This window comes from Nymphalis io, chromosome 4, assembly GCF_905147045.1.
Source record: "Nymphalis io chromosome 4, ilAglIoxx1.1, whole genome shotgun sequence".
In the NCBI taxonomy this organism is placed as follows: domain Eukaryota; kingdom Metazoa; phylum Arthropoda; class Insecta; order Lepidoptera; family Nymphalidae; genus Nymphalis; species Nymphalis io.
The window spans coordinates 10021064-10046365 of NC_065891.1; the positions used below are offsets into that span (position 1 = coordinate 10021064).

At 31.9% G+C, this 25302-nt stretch overlaps 1 protein-coding gene across 3 annotated transcripts; it reads left to right on the top strand.

Moving 5' to 3' along the window:
• Window positions 1-195: 195 nt before the first annotated feature.
• LOC126781840 (cytochrome P450 4C1-like) lies at window positions 196-25060 on the top strand. 3 transcript variants are annotated; one of them, XM_050506943.1, is made up of 11 exons: window positions 196-439; window positions 5331-5437; window positions 6628-6718; window positions 7456-7641; window positions 8004-8073; window positions 8153-8349; window positions 8593-8702; window positions 9604-9737; window positions 10618-10718; window positions 13352-13540; window positions 24513-25042. In XM_050506943.1, the coding sequence occupies exons 1-11, from the start codon at window positions 289-291 to the stop codon at window positions 24677-24679; spliced, it is 1503 nt and encodes a 500-aa protein (XP_050362900.1). In that variant the 5' UTR covers window positions 196-288; the 3' UTR covers window positions 24680-25042. The 3 variants fall into 3 exon arrangements, with proteins under 3 accessions (XP_050362900.1, XP_050362899.1, XP_050362897.1); XM_050506942.1 differs by lacking the exon at window positions 24513-25042 and adding an exon at window positions 14169-14339; XM_050506940.1 differs by lacking the exons at window positions 196-439; window positions 5331-5437; window positions 6628-6718; ... (5 more) ...; window positions 10618-10718; window positions 13352-13540 and adding exons at window positions 16969-17199; window positions 18158-18264; window positions 18962-19052; ... (5 more) ...; window positions 23245-23345; window positions 23980-24168 and having other exon boundaries at window positions 24513-25060.
• Window positions 25061-25302: the final 242 nt, after the last annotated feature.

Sequence of the window (25302 nt, forward strand, 5' to 3'; positions counted from 1 at the left end):
AACCCTTACAGGATCAACGTCACGAATCCAGTAATTGATAGAGTGTTAGCTAACACTTATAAAAATCGATTTAAATAATTGTGACAAACACGAGCATAAAACTTAAATTAAAACCGGTATCGAAAGCATTGCGTTTCGTCTGAATGATTATTATCATATTATTAGTGTTATTGTTGAGTTCGTTGTTTACGCAGTCTTTAATATTCACTGACGTGATTTAGACGCTTTTATTGCTGGCGATTTATAAATCGATATAAATTTATTTTAATTGTTTTCATCAATGATAAAATGCTAGCGATATTAATATTGTTGGTTTTACTGCTTCTTGTTTTAACATCTTGGTTATTGTTGGTTAAAGATTGTAAAACGTTCAATGTTCCGGGACCAACACCTCTGCCTTTAATAGGCAATGGACATTTATTTATAACAAAATCAAGAGGTAAGTCATGACCATTATTATTAAATATATATTGGCAAAAAATTACCCCTATATAGTATATTATATTATAATAAATATGCTATATAGGCTATGTATAAAAATAACTTTTGAAATTTAAATAACACCCTACTTATCTAATTTATTTTCAAATAGCTATCTGTTATTATAACACAAAACAAAATATATATTTGAATAAATGGTATTATCAAAATAAAGGATGATGCCAGGATTTTTATGAACTCTGGTCCCACCCTCCAATAGCGACGTGTAATACATCGTTGGATAGGTATTTTTAAGCTAAAAACAGTTACTATAGCGCTAAGTTTCCAATCTTAGTCCGTTGAAAGTTATTCGTTACTAAACAATTCTTGTTTAACAATAGTCAAAAATAAATGTTTTACCCCAATACAATGAATTCTGTCATTAATATTTACTTAGTGGTAAGACTGTGTGCGAGCTCGATGTCAAATTATTAAAAAAAAATAGTAGCAGCTAGCTATGGCGGTATCATCAGAACCATGCGTAGCTTTTATAATATAAAACACAATATATATAATAAAAAAATTTAAATAAGCTATTTTAGGTTGCTTTTATTTGTTACGAACTACGAGTTTTTGTTTATAAAAAAAATCACACATTTTTATTCCTACTCTGCGTTTTTTATGATCTCATTTAAAAATAAGGCTACGAATCCCTAATGCCTGGAGAAACCTAAATACCAAATGATTATTAAAAACCATTACTTGGCTATTACTTAAACTGCTATTTTTAATAAAGTATATCTCTAAACGGACTAATATTTAAAACTTGGAGCCATTATAATTTTTGCTCAACTCAAAAATACTTATCCAACGATGTAGGTAGGTATTACATGAAGCTATTGGAGGGTGGGACAAAAATTTGCATTCTCTGCACTTGTGAGATACGTAGATAGCGAAATAATAATTTACGTGACAACTACAACAATTAAAATGCTAGGCCATTGTTATGAAAACGAATTTATGTCATCAAATTTTTAAAATTATTATCATAATTATAATTGATTGTAATTAATGATTACACGGTTATAGGTAAATTACGTTATTAAATTGTAGTTCATTCATTGGAGCTGCGTAATAGTTATTATATTTAAGCTATGAAAATATTTTCAATTCGTGGCAAAAAATTAATGTTTTAGATTTAAACAATGTATCGAATTAGTAATTCACAAGATTATATTATGCTATTGGAATAATAATTAGCATTTTTACATAATATTTGTAGGATTATTTAGACTTCTTTACTTGAGGCCATGGAAGGTGACATGTGGCTCACGAATTCCTACGTCCATTGAATTCCGCAAAAGCACATACCTCACACACATAGACATCAAGAATACTTATAGCCTATTCCAATCGAAGAACGCGTTGAACCCCAGATCTACATATTCCATGCGTTTTACTAATAGCTCTGTTATTTTATGTACCACAAAAAGTGGTATGACCATATTTTATTCAATTAATGATTTACATTAAAGCCAAAAGAAAAATAAACCAGCCTCCCTTTTCAAGGAAACAGTTCTTGATGAATATATTTTATTTATTTATAATTCACTTAACTGCTTATATTCACATTTTATTTTAACTTAAAATTCCGATAGCAACATCGCTGACATTTAAAATGCATTTTTCATTGCATTTCCGGATACATCATGAATATAATAATTAATCTTTAAAAAGGTTAATACACAAATTGAAATAACTGAATTATAAGAAATATTTCAAGGTCTTCATTTCATCAAAATCCTCTCAATCTATCAAAAGTTATAAAAATTTAAAACTTCACATACGTATTTTTGTTGTTCTAATATATGTTGCCGCCCACATATGGCGGTGTGCTAAATACGTCAATATCTGAGTCGCTGTGTCCAGATTTTCCGGAGTATAGTGACTTTCTGCCACACACATTAGCATTAGCGTTTCGTTCAAGTTTGTGTTGCGTTTCTGCCCTCATTGATATGGATGGATCTCAATGGAAAATGGAACTCTCACACACACACACACTCACAGTAGTAAGCGTACTGAGTTAAGGCCTGTATTTAACCGTAGAGGTGAAAAAATGCACAGAGCTTATTGATATAGGGGGAATTAATAAATACATATGTAGCATACATTTGCATACACGCTGAGCCATCGATGCAATCTTATTGTACTAGATTTTATCCCCTAAACGAACCACTTGTCAATCGTTAATATTTCAGGTGACCAAATTTAAGTCAATTGAATTTCTTGAACCTTGGACTTATTTCTTGGATTTGTTATTTAGTGTGAATAAAAATATGGGATGTGAATTTTTAATTTGAATAATTCATTTGTTTGCTGCAAGGCCGTCAAGTAGGTACGATACATTCTACCGTGTTAGTACCTACTTGACGCTGCCAAGTCCAAAGGTACAATGTTTTAAAGAAAAATAAATCGCGTCATATAACACAAATACGATTTACGACTGTAAATATTATTTATAAATGATTATTGATTCTTTATTTGACCAAGTTTAGACTTAAGAAAAATATTTGAATTCATAACTTCATTGTCAAAGGTAATAATAGAAAAGTTGACTTGTATTTTCACGGTAACAATTTTTTTGAAGGCGATAGAGTTTGAGATTTTTTTGATTTTTCCATTAATGTGTATAATGAGAAAAACTATCATCATTAGTATTGTACTCGTACTAAAAAAAAGTAAACGGTTAAAGAAAACGATTTTATAAATACTGCGCAGTACATCTTAGAAGAGCGATGTGTTAAGTGACTATGAGAGTACGGCAATAGAAACCAATCAGTAGATCCAACTGCTCTTGGACATTTACAGATTGCTATAATTGTATTGTAAGAGATAAATACATACACTTTGTACTTAAGTATAATTCAGTGTCTTAACGAAGTAAAAAAATAAAATGCGTTAAACGTTACAAAATAGTAAAAATTGCTCAATTAAATGTTTATCTACTAAGTACTATTAGTCACTAATTGTATTCAGATGATGATTCGATCTTTTACACGCGAGCTTTGTACTAGCTTCACTTACAAGGTTTCAAGAATATTTATTCCCATAAAGACTAACGTCACTTACATGAGAACAATAATAAACTTAAAATTAGCTATTACATTCGTCGTTCGTTGTAACATTAGTCGTCATTTTATTAATTCATACACATTTTACACATTGTCAAGTAGTCACACTTAGAAGCGAATGATCATCAAGCGGCATGCAACTAATAATACCATGAAAACAAGTCTTTTCTTGTTGATTCTAATCTATTTCTTAATGTCGTATTGATTTCAAACTTTGCAAGCGTTTGTTTAATTAAAATTACAGTAATTTAATTTGGTATCATCTAACCCGATGATAGAATATGGATGCAGATCCTGAAACTTTCTATGGGTTGGTACCCAATTAATCCATAAGTCCTTCCCTTTGGGATTATTTTTATACTATAGGTAGGCTGACGGGCAAATGTGCCACCTGATGTTAAATGGTCACGACCGCCTATAGACATTGGCAAGGTAAGAAATATTAACCATTCCTTTCATCGCCAATGCGCTACCAACCTTGGGAACGAACCCTTTTGCCTATCGTTACATTGGTTTACTCATCCTTCGGACAAGCATATGGGCCACCTGATGGTAAGTGGTCACCAACGCCCATAGATAGACAGTGGCATTGTAAGAAATGTTAACAATCGCTTACATCGCCAATGCGCCACCAACCTTAGAAACTAAGATGATATCTATTTTGCCTGTAATTAAATTGGCTCACTGATCCTTCACGCCGGAACACAACAATACCAAGTACTGCTGTTTTGCGGTAGAATATCTGATGAGTGGATGGTTCCTACCCAGACGGGCTTGCACAAAGCCCTACCACAATAAACTAATTTTTTTATTTGATGTATCGTTTACATTACGCTACATGACATGATTAACCATAATATAACCATTAAAGCGTTTTCAGGTTTTTTTAAACGATATAATTATTATTATACGCCATTTATTATTCTTTGAATTGCGACCTTAAACAATGCAATAAATGTTATTCAGTTGTTAACTAATTCAGACGCAGCTGTCATTTTTGGAAAAAAATAGTCTGCGTCTTGATTACAATATTTCAATATTAAGTCAGCTTTAGTATAACAATTTTGTGTTCAAAGGTTCAACTTTTTTATATGTATAAAAAAAGTTAAATGACTTAAAAGTTTGAATATTTTTATGGTTTAATCTTTATTATCCTTGACGTTTTTATTTGTTTTGCAACTGGCAATACTGCATTTTTTTAATAATGACGTTTACTAAATGCTCTTGCTGGTGGGTTTGCTTCCCGTCATCATAGTGGTCATTATAATTCGATTGGGCAATCCGCTTAACTAAAACCCTTAATAAAAGCAATACGAATTGTATCACAGATGGCGAATATTATTATTCATCATTTAGTATTATAAGATAAATGAATTTTACACAAATTAATAAATTAAAAATTATATATTTTCATTATATTAAGAGTATGGTATTAAACTACCTGTTCATATAAACAATACAATGAAGAAAAATATAAGCCATTGGTAGTGAACTATTGACCCTATAATAAAGCATTTCTGTTTTGCGGTAAACCAATGACAGTACTGAGCAGAAACTACTACAGACTGCTATTATTGTATAAATCTCCACGACACTAGCTGGCTTAGTGTGGATGCCACTGGAAATACAATCATGATATCGTTTCAGAAAACAACCCAGCTAGTGTATCAAGTGTGTAATATTTTTGTTGTAAAATAAACTATTTCGATTTAGATTTTTTTTTATTTTTGACCATATTTACACATATGTATTATGTCTAAATAAAGTATTTATTTCCAGATTTCCTGAAACTTCTTCATAGATTTAGAGACGAATATGGAAACGCATACAGAGTACACCTGCTACACACTGCGTATGTTGTGGTATCACACCCGAAGTATATGGAGGTACTGAAACATAATATCACAATATAATGACTACGTTATTGCCTCTACTGGTGACAGGAGATGGTAAATTTTTCAGACGGCTACATAAAATTTCAATTTAACGCGAATATTAGAGTAGAATTTTGTAGAGTTGAAATTTTTTCATTTTAATTTGTAAAATAATTGTTGATTACTCAAAGTATAAAAAAATGTTACGGTTTAAAATTCTTAAATGTATTTTAAATTAAATTTTACTTTATACGGTGTGTGAAAAAACCCACGTCGAACCCGAAATGAGCATTAAAAATCAAATATTCATTAATATAAAAATGTTATTGTAATTTAATTTTAATGGAAATCTTAATCCGCAACATCGGAATTCATGGACCCGGCGGGCCGGGCCTCGGTACGAGACACGTGAAGTCACTCAATTGCGCGCGTTAACTACTTAGGTACCAGTGGTCGTTCCATAACTGTCAGCGATATGTCGTATATATAATCAAGAGTATTTGAATAAGTTAATGTGTCTGGGTAGGAGTGACTGCAATTATGCAGTCTGTGAAACTGAAACGAATTTGCGGATTTGAGCAGCTTTTGACCAAATTAAATCGGGCGCAACGCAACGGTGCCAGACCTGTATCGCTGTTGGTGCTAAGCACATGGAACAATATCTTCGCCACAGCCATCGTATTGGCGTCCTTATCGAATGATTTGACAATTTCAACTCGGACACATAAAAAAAAGCTCTTTTCAGAAGTAAGTACCTATCGAGCGCTGTCGCCCGCGACTGTGTTACCATGTGATTCTCCCCATTAAATTAAATTAAATTTTAATTTTATTCGGGGTCATTTTTTTACTTAGTATTTTAAAAATGATTATATAAATTGAACCGACTCGTTAGGTATCACTCGAATCGTGATACCTAATAACCGCTTCACGGGTCGGACAAGATGTTTTTTCACACTATATATATATATATATATATATTTTTTTTTTTTTGTCAAATTTTTGCTTTTTTAATTGAGAATAAGGTAAAATAAATACATAAACGATATACAACTATATTATTTCGGCGATATATGAAAGAAACTATGTTATTAAGTTACACTTCATGGTGCATTGCGTTTTTTAAAAGTCTAATTTAAACCTAAAGCTGTATGATAACCTGACCTTAGTTTAAAATGAAAATAAATAAAATTACGTTTTGGCAGGGCCTCATGTCTAGCACAGAACTAATAACTAAAGGCTACTCGTATTATTTCCTGAGACCCTGGCTCGGCGATGGACTTCTAACATCTACAGGTACAACAGTCAAATTATTATACCTTTTTATATAAAAATAATATATTATTTATGATAATCATGGAGTCAGAAAGGGACTGGGAGACTTCAATAGCTCTAATACACTTCGAGTTGGCTCATTCAATTACTTTCGTTAAGTTTCGAATTTTATGATGACAAAACCGTGCATTTTAGTTTTTTTAGCAAATTTAAAATGCTTACACTTGTTAAACATAGATATTTAATACTCGTATGGATTACTTATTGTAATATATAATTACTTGTCCATATAGATTTTATATGTATAAAATCTTATTAAGAAAAAAAAAAATTGAACCAAACCCCAAGATAAACAAGGTCTTCAAAGTTTATCAACGATGTTATTCCCAATATTATTAATACATAGATAGAAAACAGTCTCATAATAAATTAAAAATACCTACTTATAACCAGAAAGTGCTAATTTTGAAAAACTTTAATATATAATTTTCACCTGTTTGAATTTTTTCCACTGGACTTCTTTTTAAACTCTTAATTCCGGTCCTATATTTTGCACCTGTAATAACTGACTAGTGGGCGTTACTTATCCTCATAAGGAAGTTTACATATCACCAGTAAGTTTCACGTTTCTGATGAAAATCTACACGTCTAAACCGCATTCAAACAACGTCATAGAATAAACTCTAAACCTTTTCCAAAAGAGGAAAGGAGTCATCTGCCCAGCACTGGGAGCTTCTACAATAATTATTTCTTTGAAGGTCACAGATGGAGAACATCGAGGAAGTTTTTAACACCAGCGTTTCATTTTAACATCTTACAAAACTTTCTACCAGTTTTCTTAAAAAACGAAAAGATTTTGATTAAGAAATTACAAAACTACACGGACGGCAAAGCTTTCGATGCTTTTCCTATTATAGCTTTAACGGCCTTGGATAATGTAACAGGTAATCAATGTTGTTTTTATTTTAACAACAATGTATTATGTTTATACATTTGCAACTTAACATATACAAAAGACTTAATTATGCAATAAAAAAAGATAAAACAAATTGTTAAATAAAGTAGGTAAAAAAAGGTTATACAAATTATTATAAAAAAAATACAAGCTATTTAAAAGATTTTCCTGTACCAAGGAATTCTCAGATTTTCTCTCTCTTTCTTTATATTATATACTATATAATATATTATATGAGTAATGTTTCTTTTATATTTATTTTTTCACGAAAAATATTAATCAATTAATACAAATATGATAAGTTATGATAAGCTGCACATAAAATAAAATCAATATATAATTCGTTTGCAGAATCTATTATGGGTGTTTCTTTCGATGCTCAAAACAACAGCGAATCTAAATATGTAAAGGCGATTGAGTCGTAAGTACTTTTAAATAACAATAATTATTTTTATATGATTGTACGAACTCACATTAATATCATGTGTATCAAATTTTAGCCTTTCTAAGATCCTCTCATTGAGAATGCGAAACCCGTTCGTAGGCGAAGACCCAATATTCAATTTACTTCCGTATAAGAAAGTACAAGACGAAGCAACGGAAATACTACACTCGCATACAAAAAAAGTGATCAACTTGCGACGGGATGAATTGCAAAAATCAAACATTAATAGTTTTAATGAAAACACGGATTTGGGTAAGCATATATTCTGCTATTTTTTCTATATAAATATAAAAAAAAAATGCATTTGTTTTTTGACAAATAAGCATTCATAATTAATACATCTCTATCGAATTCAAATATTACATTATTTATTATACTCAAAAATGTTTTATTGTTACACGCAGTACAAATCTTATGAATAACATTAAAATTTACTATTGTTTTTTTTTTTATTCAATACAATGATTTGTCTTATAAACATATTGTACGTTTTAGGTATAAAAAATAAACACGCATTTTTGGACCTACTCCTTCTATCTGAAATCGACGGCAAACAAATCGACGACGAACACGTGAGGGAAGAAGTCGACACATTCATGTTCGAGGTGACTTCCGTGAGATTTTATGAGTTCAATGCATTTTTATCTGAGCGTGTTCTTTTTTCGAATTAAGAATGTTTGTGTTAATATGAATAAGTATTTTAAAATATACAGATACATTTAAACAATTAAGATAAGTAAATGCGTAATTCCTCAAATTAAACTTAACATTTAATTATTACTGAAGTGTATAATGAGTACTGATTATTATCACTTCATACGCCCACAACGCGTCTGTCTGTATGTACGCGATAAACTAAAAAAACTAGCAAATGGATTTTGATACGGTTTTTATCAATGTACAGAGTGATTCTTGAGAAAGGTTTAGATGTTTAATTCATTGAAGGTTTTGTGTAAATTGGATATGACGATGATTTGTTGAAGATGGAACAAATCATGCCGACTGGGAGCCTCAGTGGCGTGCGCCGCTTACACCGCGTATAGAATTATGTATATGTATTACGGATATAAACGTTTTATTTTGACCCTTGCTCAACCAGTTCGAACCCAGGACGCAGCGACTCGTCATTTAAATATTTTTGTACGTAACTACTTGGTTTGTCATGAAACTTGCTACATATACCCGTATTTTTATTATGACAGATATAATATTATTGTGTAATTAAAATTATACTAAATGAGCAAATGTTATAGATATATTTATTTCGTGTACCACGGAATTGACTAATTTTAAATCCATATTCGGTTTTGCTATTTAAGTTTATCAAGACAGGTGGCTTTCGTGAAAAATCAAACGTTTTTGTACACTTTATTATCCGAGTAAAGCTCGATTCGCAGTTACAATGTATTAATGACACAAAATAGCAGTTTTGCATATTTTATTATGTTTAATAACGGCCAAGAGTTATTTTTAATAGAGTTAGTTAGAAGTTTTGCTAATTTTCAGGGCCACGATACCACAACTTCTGGAATTTGTTTTGCTCTATATTGCCTCTCAAAACATCCTGAAGTTCAAGAGAAGATTCTAGAAGAACAGAAGAATATCTTTGGAGACAACTTAGACAGAGATCCGACTTACGCGTACGTCATTTAAACAATAACAATATGTAAATAAGTTCACATCAGACCCGTGAGCAAAAAACGAATTTCCGTCATTCCTTTGTCATTTCATTCGATTATTGTCTGCAAATGTTGTTCTTAGAGATAAACTTCATCACAAATACCACTCACACTCGCGTTAGCTCTGTTTCACGGGTGTCCACATCGAGAATGTGGAGCCACCATTACTATCTGAATGTTAAAATTAGTAGATATTTAATATTTTACTTTAAATCTACAATAAATTTTTAAAAATGACCTAAATGGTAACTATACTGATAAACCGACCTGACAAGTATTATTCCCTTTGTCATAACTTTTATTATTAAAAATTATGTATGGTAATAATGACGACCTTGTTTTCATGAACATTGAACACGGCTCTTTATTTCTGGTTCATAAAACCGCTTGTTAATTATTACTTCCAAAGAGCCTCGTTATCATAACTTGTTAATAAATAATCCAAAAGAATATTTCTTTAAAGGAATATGGAACTTTATCATCATTATATTGGAATAGGTTTAATAACATGTATTTGGTATACATACAAAAAGAGCGACCCTTTAGCCAACAATCTTAAGTGTCAATGTCTCATTGCTTAGATTCTTCTCTCCATTTGTGGGGAAGGTTTGGAGTTTATTTCACCACGCAGCTCTAATGATGGTTGGTAATTATTGAATACACATATGGCAGACTTATATGCAACAGATCTTTGTTTCCTTCGATGAAAATTCGGCGATTCTGGCCCGGGTTTGCCCCCATGAGTATTAAGATTCACGTATTATAAACACTAGACGAACTCGGCTACTATTTATACCCTTTTTTATATATAAATAATTTCAAACAAATTCTTTTTTTACAGGGAAGTGCAACAAATGAAATACTTGGAACTAGTTATCAAAGAGAGTCTTCGGATATATCCTTCCGTACCTTTGATAGAGAGGCTCGTTACAAAAGATACAGGTAAGTTCATATATTATAACTGTTGTATTATGTAATCATTTGCCCAATAAATGAAATATTATAAATTTATGTAAATTATCTAATATTTGCGTTATAACTTTAAATTTAAATGTGTTCTAAAGACCGACAATTTATCATCTAATTATTAAATTAATTTATAATTTACAGTTTTACTTATAAACGTTGTTTAGCGGCTGATTTGTTAAACACTGATTTATCTCTATCTATCATTATGACATTCGAAGGAAAAGTTTCTTCCAGACCAATGCAGGTTTGCTGTTTACCAAAAAGTTTAGTGACAAATAATAATTATCAGTTACAAATATATATTTATATTAAATTAATTTGTAATTTCTGACGAGTTTTTCATATAACTTAAGTTTGCTTATTATTATTGTTTTATCAGTGCGTAAGTAATTAATTTAAATAACGCATACATTTTCATGTTTATATTTGCAATATGGGTTTCCCGCCGATAAGAATGTAGGATAAAAGGAGATAGTTACCGCAAAAGTTACAAATTGTTAATACCTAAGCGTGCCAAATTTTTTTTACCTTGTATGATCTTACTTTAGTAATGTAGTTTTGGTAACTCAAATATGCTTTAAACGTCAATCCTCTTTTATTTCATCTGGAATGGATCTGTCAGTCTATGAAATACATCGTGTTATATTTTATTGGATACAATTTTTTATACTCGTACTTTTTTTTTTTTTATAGAATACTAAGATTTTATGTCCCTTGTGCCTGTAACTACACTTATCTTGTCTCAATCCATATATATAAGACATTTATTTTTAAATAACAAAATTTATATATATGATTAATTTATGGACAACAAAATATATATCAATAGATTAATATGACAAATACATCATTTCTCTGGTACTTTTCTGACATCGATTACGGATATAACCAGATAATCGAATAGCATAGTCGACTCAATTCATAGAACTGTAGGAAAAAAATATATTGCGTCTATTCTTGCCCCTCCAATGACCTACTAAGAGACGAGACACGAGACCCTTACGACGACAATATGTTCACAATAAAAAAACAAATAAAAATAAAGTATTATAATATATATAACACTCTATTTCTATAATATTATATGGTAATATACATCATATTTTATTTATTAAGTAACTACAAACTACGAGTAAACACTGCTAATTTCCGGACTTCGAGCTGTTACTAATAATAATTTATTGACGAAAAAAACCAATTAACTATTATTAGCCAGACACCGACGGCCGACCCTGCGTTTGATCCTTGGACCTTTGAAATCTATGCAGACATACTAGATAACAATAAACATTAAAAAAAATAATGCGAATAAGAAAGTACATTCTATAAAACTCATAAACGCCCCTTCGATTTTGTTTCTTTCGTCTCAGTTCACTTAAAATATTCTGTAAGATCGTCAAGATTGAAGTGTAACAGTTTATATTTGAATAGCAAAGGTTAAAATAAAAACATTCATAACTATAAGAAACAGGTGTACAAGTACAAGGACTTGTTTGATTTACGAATTCATATACAGGCTTACAACGAAAACGAGTACGTTTACGTCATTACTGTTCACACAAACTTATAATATTTCTTATAACAAGACAAATGCCGTTGAGTGACGTCTATAATGTTGATAAAATCCTTTACGCAGTTCGTAACCTGTCTCACTTGTTTTAAACAGAATCAAGGAGATAAACGTTTGCTTATAAGCGAGCCAAAAAAATATTTCATTAATAAATTATTAATATTGAATTTAAAAACCAGTCTGGATAGGTTCAGGTTTACGAATGAACAAAAAAAACGCGCCTCTCACACTACCTCAGTAGTATACAAGTAAAAAACTATAAACTAGTAAAGAATAGGTCATATATCATAGGAATCGGTATAGGGATAAAGAAAATTCGAAAATAATGACTCTATTTTTAGCTGAGCTTCACTCCGTTGTTACTGGTGAACTATTTATTTATTAGGTGTTTAAAAATATTATGATCGTCAGACTATTGTCGCAATATTTAATATATTATATCTGCATTTTCGGTTCAAATGCATTTATATTTATGTCTTTTATACATAATGTCTACACTATTACGAAGTAAACAAATTCACCGTTCTACGTTTAAAAAAATATCTACAGTAACGTGTAGCGGTCGACCTTCACTTCACTTCACTTTATATACCAGCTTATATGTACTCGTAACTAGCAATTTAAAGGTTGTCCACCTCTCAGTTCTAATACACGTGTAAAATATGCAATCATCGGTTGAGGATGATTGTAGATTTGTGTTTATAATTCATCTCGTGGTCGGCATTGAAGGAAAACATGTGAGCATGTGTCGTATGTAAATATGACACATTTGTGTTCACGAATCCGCATTGGAACGCCGTAGTGAATTAAGATCCAAACCTTCTCCACAAAAAGAGAAGTGGCGTGTAGCCTAGCGGTGTGACATGTACAGGATGTTACAAAATTTCTATAACTTTACCAAAGTTAAACGACAACGAAATGAAGTCAAAACACATTGTCTTCACACGAAATAGATACTTAATAAAATAAATCATCACTAACATAATGAAAAGAAACTGGACACGCTTTATTTATTTTATCTAATACTTTTTTACAGAGATAGATGGTCTTAAAATAAGAAAAGATACGTCGGTGATAGTGAACATTTTCGAGATGCATCGAAACCCCGATATTTATGATAATCCTATGGAATTCCGACCTGAGAGATTTGAAGCCGCATCAGCTAGTATGGCGAAGAACGCTTTTAGTTGGCTTGCTTTTAGCGCTGGCCCGAGGAATTGTATTGGTAAGAGCAGTAAATTAAAAACTTTAATGGGACTATATGTCCCTCTCCTTTTTGGTCTTAAAGGACAAAATAAATTGATAAGATTAATAGTTCTTATTAGATTAGTGTATCTTTTGTGATAAAATAAAACAAATACACAATGAGTATCATTGAGTCGGTAATAAATAATAACACGGCAAAAAATATATTGCATGTTGTTAATGCAAAGCGCGGCATTATATCATTAATTGCATCGTAGGAGTTTACGCAACAGTGTAAGGCCAAATCAGAAACATATTTTAATACATAGTAGGTAAAAGTATGAAATCGCATTATCAGTGTGCTTTTATACGTAGTGTCAATTATAATTAAAAATACAGTGAAAAAGAAAGAAATAAAAAGATAAAAAACCACTCAGATACTCGTCAAAAAAGGGGTAGCTGATCCCGCTTTGGCGTACGCTGACGTGAGCTAAGTTACACACCCAAAACTACGATTTTTAGGGATATCCTTTAAAATTTGAACCTGCTCTTTAAAACATTTTTAATAAAGCGATTGCTTTATCCTATTGGTTAATTTTACTCCTACATTAAATTTGGTTAAGACCTGTCTGAACCGAAGTAATTTGAAGTGTAATGGTTTTTTTCAGGTCAAAAATTTGCGATGATGGAAATGAAAGTTACAATCGCCAGTATCATAAAGAATTTTGTATTGATGCCAGAGTACGAGCAAGATATAGGGCTTTGCGCCGAACTCATATTGCGATCAGATAACGGAGTTAAATTGAAATTGAAACCTAGAGACAAGAAATGCTAGACAACCAGAAAATTAATTAAGAAAAGTACTTTGTATATTTTCTTGTAATCTTGTATATAAAAATGTGTGTTGGTTTGAGATTAATAGACTTCAACACTGTTTGAATGATCACAATGGTAGATGTTACATATAAATTTTTTTTTAAGGTTTTAATGCTAGCCAATGTATTGTAACTCGTCGCTTGGTGGCGCTGCATAACATCAGTTTCTATACGATTCACCCGATTACAATAACAATTGGTACATAAATATATAAGAAATTGTTAGTACAATATAAGACTATAGATTAAAATGCGATAAATCAGGAATTTAAATGTGGAAACAAACCCACATTCTGTTAATTTTATAGAACATTTCAGGTAATAAGAGTACCTTGATGTAAATTTTAACTTAAGACTGTGGGTTCAAACCCAAGGAATCATCGCTGTACTTTCATATGTTTAATTTAATTGATGATACTAAATCATCTTGAAGCGATGAAGGAAAACACCATGAAGAAATGAAATCGAATGAAAATCTACTACATGTGTGTATACCAACTCACAATTTTTATTTTTTTTATAGAATAGGAAGGTGGACGAGCAAATGGGCCAATGGACCAAATACCTGATGGTAAGTGGTCACCAAACGCTCTTAGACATTGGCACTGTAAGAAATGTCAACCATCGCTTATAGCCAATGGGCCACCAACCTTGGGAACTAAGATTTTATGTCCCTTGTGCCTGTAATTACACTGGCTCACTCACCCTTCAAACCGGAACACAACAATATCAAGTATTGCTGTTTTGCGGTAGAATATCTGATGAGTGGGTGGTACCTACCCAGACGATCTTGCACAAAGCCCTACCACACACACCACAATGGAGCGGTGTGGAGGGATAACGTAACCTAACCAAACCATCTCCTAGGAAAGGAGAGGACCCTTAGCCCAACTCTTGAGTACGACATTTATAAGCACATTATATAAAAATCTTGGAACCTTGATATAAAATTCAACTGTTTGCGAAGTGAAGTATAACTTGATTGATAACCGTTAATTATAGTAAATATAAGTATACAGAAATATGTTTTGTATATGTAGTAAATAGTTATATTTTTCTAAACCAAGGTTGACAGTCGATTATAATATTTTTATGTACTGACAGTATATACATGTAATAATTATATTTTATGTGAAATAAAATAAATAAGTTATGTACAACCTTTTTATAAATATGGATTAGTAGAATATAAAAAGCTTAAATACAATAATAAACTTTACCACGCATTACTTTCCGTTTTTAAGACCACACTCCAATTGTTTGGTTTAAATAATAAAAGGTGTAGGCTATAGGTAAATAATAGACTAATTGTAGTAACCTTAGTAAGTACCCTTACTTACCAGCCCTTCTGGGGACGATTCTACTAATCTATATCGATTACGATACGTTCCCGATTCAATTCCGATCCAACTTTGAATAATTATTCAGTTCAGTCGAAACCGCACCAATAATATGTTAACATATACCGTTATGTCAAATTAAAGAATAAGAAAATGGATAAATCACGTTTCGATTCGATTGCGATAAAGTGACAATTTGCTAGTAGAATCGATATCTGTGACCTGCTCACACCCTATTTAATCATATTATTCATCATAATTTTAGCATTTTTATTCCTGACGATACTTCTAAACAAAAGGTCCGATTTTAATCATTTAAAGGAAAATTTGCATGTGTAAGGTTCTCACCTGAGACGTGTATGGGGTCATACACGTTATCAGGATGGTCGAGTGTAAGGTTTTACTGATTTATCATTTTATTTTGAGATTTTTAGAAAATAATTGTAATATTTTTAACTAAATTAACACTGGTTGGAAATTATTGAGCGAAAAAAACTACGCGATATATAAAAAAGAAAAAAAAAACACGGAAAGACTTAGAAGAGTCAGCGTGATTGAAGGAATTCCAATAAAAATTGTAAAATATTAATTAGCGTTGAATTATATAACGTGTTACGTGAAATTACGTGTGGAAGAGAATAAAATGTTAAAAGTAAATGTGAAGAATTGTTTTACTGGGGTATTCTTATACATGGACATAATAAACCTTAATTATGAAATTGTTTAGTTGCATAATTATTAATATCATGATACGATTGTCATAATTACTATAGTTAGACTTAAAGTCTCGCGGACTTTTTTATAGCTAATGAGTACTATAAACATGTAAAAATGTATAGCCAAGTAATGACTTTTATAAGAGAATTTTTGATATTTTAGGTCACATTGTTGCGAATTTCGTAAGGATCTCTATTTTTTTTTTTTAAATAAAATGAAGCCTATCTTACTCGCTGATAATGTAGATCTTTGTAGGTGAAAGAATTTTTCAAATTGGTTCAGTGGTTTTTGAGTTTATCCATAAAAACACATACACACACATACAAATAATAAAATTTTACTTTTTTATAAAATGAGTATAGATTGTTATTATTTTTCATTGATAAGTTCCATTTTAAAATACGCAGTTATATTCCAACAAACACCAGAAAATATATATATATTATGTTCATATATAATCAACTAATCGAAGTTAAATAGTTATCATAATAGGCTAATGATTTTATATTTAAAACGAATAGTCGCTGATATTCAACGACACGACACAGACGCTTTGATCAATAAGTCGAAGCCGATTTATTCATTTGTTCTTTACACATTTGAAATTATTGTAAATATGATTACGATTTTAATATTGTTGGTTTTAATGCTTGTCATTTTAACATCTTGGATGATATTTATTAAAGATTGTAACAAGTTTAATTTTTCCGGACCGAGACCTCTTCCTTTAATAGGCAATGGATTTTTACTTCTAACAAAATCAAGAGGTAAGTCATGATCTAAAATAGCTTAAACTATTTAAGTGCAATTTAAATATGATTATGAAAGTTGAAAAACTAATTGATATTAAAACTTTTCGATTAGTAAATTTTTAATATTTCATAGTATTTTGTGACGAGAATCCGTCAGAACGGTGCCTGTTTAATTTCCAAATAAAGCTGCAAGAAATGTGCGTAATTGTACTAAACTTTTTTTATAAATGTACTTTAGCGTAATTGTAGAAAACGGTATATTCAAATGTCAATGTTCATCTACTTACTATATATATAATATAATATATATAATATAAGTGTATATAATATATATATATATTATATACACTTAATAGGCAAGCGTTTGACCGTTGACTTACCTGATCTTAGCATATGCATGTTTATATATTGCATTCAATTTAATAAAAATATAATCAGTTTCAGAACGTCATTGATATTGCTTTGTGATAAAGATAAAAAATACTTTTCCCGCGCTTTTTATAAAAAAAGAGAACTGAATGACTGTCCTCGAATTAACGATGTATAATATTTTGTTTATACGTGACATTGGCAGAATATCTTGCGCTCAAATAGCGTAGATACACGCCAGAAAAGAGAAAAAAAATGATATTTTGTTTAAATTAGATTTAAAGATCTCAGCAGTTTAAGTATATTAAAATTAACAAATAATAAAATGTACGTATTACTTGTACTGGTACTTGTACTGTATTAATTACTATTAAATTCTGAGCTTTATTTTGTTGGCAATACTTACCCAGCTTACAAACGACTGCTATTATTTTATATAATATACCTATCAGATCTTTGTATTCAATTTGTTTTTAATTTAATAATATATTTAAGAATAACATGTCCTTTACTCATAGGTTGTCTGGAAGAGATCGCTCCCTTTGCGGTAAGGCGGCTTTTGTACAATAAAGCATATTCTGTTCTATTATACATTTATTTTCAGGATTTCTGCCTCTTCTTCATAGATTGCGAGAAGAATATGGTGATGTATTCAGGGCGCACCTGCTTCACACCGTGTATGTTGTGCTTTCACACCCAAAGTATATCGAGGTTATTATGAAAATACTTACATTTGAAAAATTGGCATTGTTTTTTATATTTTAAATCAAATCTGAAGAAAGAAATGAAACTTCTAAAAATCCGAAGATCATTCTAGATTTTTCATGTGCTTTTTTTTGTTAAAATCTGCTAAATATAAATAAGCTTTGAGTGTCACTAAAAATATATACAAGTAATATACAATCTGTCACTTTTCGAAATAAAGACCACTTCCATTATTAATTAATATTCATTAAACTATTTATTAAATGAAAGGTTTTTAAAAAATTACCAAACGGATTTACTGCCCAAGATCAGAATGGTTGGCGGCTTTCGTACAGCATTGGACGGCAAAAGGCTAAAAAAAAACGGATTTTATTCGGTATTTACCAGTGCACGGAATGATTCATAAGGAAGATTTAGGTGTATTATTATTGTTTTGTGTAAATTGGCTAAAATATTAGGATGATAGTTAAAGATGTCCGAAAAAATGATGCTGACTGGGATCCATTCTGGCTTGCGCCACGTAAACTAATAGAGTTATTATGTATAATATTACGAAATAAACGTTTTATATACACTTTTATTCAACCCGTGCGAATTCAACTCATGCTCGACGGAGTAGAAAATAACGTGTGGAAACGTGGAGACAATACAATAGATACGATACGGTTGACGAACTAAAAAATCTAAAACATTTTCTTAACAGGACCTCATGTCTAGCAACGAGCTAATAACCAAGGGCTACTCGTATTATTTCTTGAAACCGTGGCTTGGCGATGGACTTCTGACATCTACAGGTACGAGAAAGGAAATTATGAATTTGTTTTTTTACATAAGAAAAGATCATAAACAAAATTTGTTTATGAACTTTTGACTATCTAAAGTAGTAATATTTTACCTGAATTTTAAATATTATTATTTTACTTTTTTGCATTACTGCTTTAAAATATTTTTTTCTGTAACTAGCCATTAGACTAGAACTTTAAATAACTATTAAACCGGATTCTTAAAGTAAAAAGTCCGTGATAAGTAATAGAAATAACTAAAGTTACGAAGAACATAATATACTAACAAAAAAAGATTGCTATTTAAACAAATTGTATAACGCAACTTGAAAGCCAACCGCCACCAACTGGAAAGTTACCTAAGTGTAAAATTGCTCAAGCTCAAGAAGCTTAGTGAAACGGGCTTAAATAAAATTGTTTTGAAATTTGAATGTAAGGAACAGCACACAGAAATAGCGGCGTGTGAACAACTGGCTAATAGGCGACAGCTACCCACAACCAGCAAACTTTATTATCAAGTAATTATAAAACAACTGTTCTACAAATAAAAATATCTAAAGGTCACAGGTGGAGAACAATGAGGAAGTTCTTAACGCCAGCATTTCATTTCAAAATCCTACAAAACTTTTTACCAGTTTTCTTGAAAAACGAAAAGATTCTGATAAAGAAATTGCAAAACTACATAGACGGTAAAGCTTTCGACGTGTTTCCTATTATAGCTTTGACGGCTTTGGATAATGTCACAGGTAATTAATTTCATTACTAACATTCTTTTTAAGTTTTAGCAATAAGGGCCGATACGCATTGCTGGTAGTAGGGCTTTGTGCAAGCTCGTCTGGGTAAGTACCACCCACTCATTAGATATTCTACCGCAAAACAGAAGTACTTAATATCATTGTGTTCCGGTTTGAAGGGTGAGTGAGCCAGTGTAATTACAGGCCCAAGGGACATAACATCTTAGTTCCGAAGGTTGGTGTAAGCGATGATTAATATTTCTTACAATGCCAATGTCTGAGCGTTGGTGATCACTTACCATCTGGTAACCTATGCTCGTCCGCCTACCTATTCTATAAAAAACAATAAAAACGCATAATACAGACACAAGGCCCCAGCACAGGTCGTGCTGTACATTGTACAACGATGCGACCTCGTGTTGAGATTTTCTCCGATGTACTTCGTAGTATAGCGTAGAAAATCTTAACACGAGGTCGCATCGTTATCCACGACACGATATCGTATCGCGACGTACGACGAATGCATGTGTTTAGATCTATAATATTATATGAGGTTTTTACAAGGAAGTATACGCTTTTAAGATACATGAAATAGTATTTTTTATATAATTTATTAAGCCGAGATTGCCTAGTGGTCAGAACGCGTGCATCTTAACCGATGATCGTGGGTTCAAACCCGGGTAAGCACCACTGAATTTTCATGTGCTTAATTTGTGATTATAATTCATCTCGTGCTTGACGGTGAAGGAAAACATCGTGAGGAAACCTACATGTGTCTAATTTCATTGAAATTATGTCACATGTGTATTCTACCAAACCGCATTAGAGCAGCGTGGTGGAATAAGCTCTAAACCTTCTCCTCAAAAAGGGAGAGGAGGCCTTAGCCCAGCAGTGGGACATTAATAGGCTGTTACTGTATATAATTTATTTGCAGAATCTATTATGGGTGTTTCTTTCGATGCTCAAAACAACAGCGAATCTAAATATGTAAAGGCGATCGAGTCGTAAGTACTTTTAAATGACAATTATTATTTATATATTATTGTACGAACTTACATTAATATGTGTATCAAATTTTAGCCTTTCTAAGATCCTGTCATTGAGAATGCGAAACCCGTTCGTAGGCGAAGACCCAATATTCAATTTACTTCCGTATAAGAAAGTACAAGACGAAGCAACGGAAATACTACACTCGCATACAAGAAAAGTGATCAACTTGCGACGGGATGAATTGCAAAAGTCAAATATAAATATCAGTATTTTGAGTGAAAACTTTGATTTGGGTATACATACATACATATATATAAAACTAATCATAAATATATTATGTACATTAAACCTATCACAACTTTTAAATATTTTCTTAATTTTGCCACACCTTAACAAACTTGAGCAATCGCACGATTAAATTCAAGCTTATGCTTAAAATAATGTATCTCGTGCTCAGCTCAATATCGTGAGAAAACATGCATATGTCACACAGTGGAATATATTGGTGGTTACTAGGCTTTGTTAAGGCTTTTACCAGACGGGAGACTTTTACAGGCTCTTGCTCTATAATTACAATAAATATGCAGTGTGAAAAGCTACATCTGTATTCATTTAAAAACGTTTCTTTTTTTATAATGACAAATTTTAGTTCCAAATACCAATTAAATGTTTTGATGTATTTGTAATACAATGATTTGACTTATGAACTCATTGTACGTTTTAGGTATAAAAAATAAACACGCATTTTTGGACCTACTCCTTCTATCTGAAATCGACGGCAAACAAATCGGCGACGAACACGTGAGAGAAGAAGTCGACACATTCATGTTCGAGGTGACTTCCGTGAGACTTTATGAGTTTAATGTGTTTTAATAGTTCATAATTACACAATTAAAAAATATATAATATATAATACAAAAGTAACAGCCAGTGAATGTCCCACCGCTGGGCTAAGGCCTCCTCTCCCTTTTTGAGGAGAAGGTATGGAGCTTATTCCACCACGCTGCTCCAATGCGGGTTGGTGGAATACACATGTGGCAGAATTTCAGTGAAATTAGACACATGCAGGTTTCCTCACGACGTTTTCCTTCACCGTATAGCACGAGATGAATTATAAACACAAATTAAGCACATGAAAATTCAGTGGTGCTTGCCCGAGTTTGAACCCATGATCATCGTTTAAGATTCACGCGTTTTTACCACTGGGCCATCTCAGCTTCAATGTATAATACAAGTACATATTTTTTTATTTCATTATAAGATTCTTTTTTTTGTCATTAATTAATGAAAAAAAATTGTTCTTTATACATTTGTCAATTTCCAGGGCCACGATACGACGACGTCCGGAATTTGTTTTGCTCTTTATTGCCTCTCAAAACATCCTGAAGTTCAAGAGAAGATCCTAGAAGAACAGAAGAGTATCATTGGAGCCAACTTAAACAGAGATCCGACTTACGCGTACGTTTACGCCTTTGTTAACATTTGTTTTTATATTCTTAAAAATATTTTGTGGAAAGTTGGTAAGGCCCTATTTATCAAATAGGAAATGAGCCGATAATCTCCAAACACCGGAAAAGATCTTCGTAATTTACAGCTATGAACCAGCACGATCGTATCAGAAAAAAGAGCAACAAATTCAGTTTAGGAGTTACGATGCCACAGACAGACACACAGATAAACACGTTAAAGTTATTAATTCCTACTTTGTACTTCGGAGGCTAAAAACATTATAATTTATTATACAACCATACAAACGCAAATACAGAAAACACAGACATAATGTCACCATCAGTGCTTTTCGGTGAAGGAAAATATCGTGAGGAAACCTGCATGTGTCTAATTTCATCGAAATTCTGCCACATGTGTATTCCACCAACCCTCATTGGAGCAGCGTGGTGGAATAAGCTCCAAACCTTCTCCCCAAAAAGGGAGAGGAGGCCTTAGCCCAGCTGTGGGACATTTACAGGCTGTTACTTACTTTTTACTTACTATATATATATCCTGGGATCCTTTGGCGTGAAAGACAAGCATCCACCAATCACGCCAACCGGCTCGTCAAACCTCACCCGTGAAATGTTGACAACCGACTTATATTGATATACTATTTTGATGCGAGTATTCTTGAAATGTTATAATTGTTGTCGCCCATATCGCAGTTTCTGAAATTTCACGGTTTTCTGAGATGAAATTCGAGTTTGTTATTACAGAATAGCCCTACAAGCTCTTGGATCCCAATAATGTCACGCCTTTAAATACGAGCAAGCGCAACTAAATTCTCCATATACTAAATTTGTGTTTGGTATATCGTATCGTATTGTCATAAACATCGCTATTACAAATTCAGAAAAAATCAATACCAACCAACGAGTATCACCGTAATGGCTTAAGTTCATTATCAGGTCTTTGGATTGAATTAGAAGACGAATTTTTTTTTTTGAGTTTTTGATTAACTTTAATTAATAAATATTTTTTGTATGCAGGGAAGTGCAACAAATGAAATACTTGGAACTAGTTATCAAAGAGAGTCTTCGGATATATCCTTCCGTACCTTTAATAGAGAGGCTCGTTACAAAAGATACAGGTATTTTTCAGATCAAATCTTGACGCATGCGCCAAACCGCCAAAATCCTATTAATAATTTCCTCCAGACCGATTTCGGACACGGCGGCTAATCTCAAGCGAGATTAGCCAACTGCGCAGGAGATATTATAGTGCACAAGTGTTTGCGCAAACACAAGTGCACTCTCTATTCCCTAACTCTCATAATCCGATGGGACGGCAATCCGACACGACCGGAAAGAGTTCAGGCTTTACGTGTTTTCCGAGGCTCAGGAGTGTACACACTTCCAACTTCCAAACTCCGGGATGCTAGTGAGAATTTTCTGATAGAAAAACCCAATAACTTTTTATTGGCCCGACCTTGGAACCAAGGTCCTGGACCTGGGGACCTGGGTTTACCAAGACCTCGGAGTCTGCGGCTCTACATCAAGCCACTAGACCAACGAGGCAGTCGGCATATTACGTATCGCTTAATAAATTGAATTTATGATATGAGTAATTGTCTACGTTTGGTTTAATATCGGTAATGATTATAATGAATTATCATTTTGGTATGAGAAAGTTCGGCCCAAACTCAGCCGCTAGGATGTATGTAACGAAGTGATTATAAGCTTTCAATTTTGTTCATTTTATCTAACAACAAACTTTTATTACAGAGATAGCTGGTTTAAAAATAAGAAAAAATGCGTCGGTGATAGTGAACATCTTCGAAATGCATCGGCATCCCGACATTTATGATAATCCTATGGAGTTCCGACCTGAGAGATTTGAAGCCACATCAGCTAGTATGGCGAAGAACGCTTTTAGTTGGCTTGCTTTTAGCGCTGGCCCGAGGAATTGTATTGGTAATCATTTTAATTAAAAATTGGCTACATAGGTAGGACATAAATAGATTTCATGTTACCTCTAAGAATGGTAGTAATAGTATCGCTCAAAAACGCTACATATGACATCATGTCACAAAGTAAAAACAAATAAATGACAAGACTGTATTAAAATTATAATAAATAGTACTTGAATCAATAATACCCTACTATTGATACGTCCCTAAGCAGATTAATTATCATTAATTAAAGTTCTTATTTTTACATTTTTTTACAAAAATGTCTCCCTTTTTAAAAATAAAATAGCAGATATTCTATCACAAGGCGTAAAATGCTCAATATGTATCATTATAATTTTCTTTCAGGTCAGAAATTTGCGATGATGGAAATGAAAGTCACTATAGCTGGTATCATAAAGCACTTTATACTCCTGCCGGAGTACAAGCAAGATATAGGGCTCTGTGCCGAACTCATACTGCGATCTGATACCGGAGTTAAATTAAAATTAAAACCTAGAGATAAAAAACACTAAAAAAAAAAAAATATTTTAATCTATTATAAATAACATCTACATCAACATCTTTATTTAAAAATAGTAGCTACAAAACTAATTTAAGCGATTAAAAACAGACCGATCAACTTGTTTGTTGCTTGATAAGCATAATGTACATTGAAGTTTGTATAAATTATAGATTAATAATGTGTAAGCAGATGATATTTTTAGTGTCAATAAACAAAAACAAGGTTATTGGATTTTCTTGGAGTAAACACATCGTAGACAGAGAAAGAAATAAACCAAGGGGCCGTGAAACCGCGATTGAGACAGAGATACCTAGTCAATTTGTGCGTATAATGTTGCCATAGTAACTGATAAATAATTTTCAGGATTTAATTAAAACAAAATGAAGTTATTAAATTTTACTTTTTAATATTTATTATAATTTTTTTTAATTAAAATATTTTTATGTTTTACAACTACACCCAAAAACCGTTGCATTGTTTGTTTTTGTTTCCGTATCAGTAGTACTTCAGCATCTTTATATGGTACTTATTCTCCTCAGATGTTGAAATCTAAAACACTCAATTAAATTATTAATACAGAATGGTTGCCCCATATACTTCTATGTTAACCTCTTGACTCGGAATCTAATAATA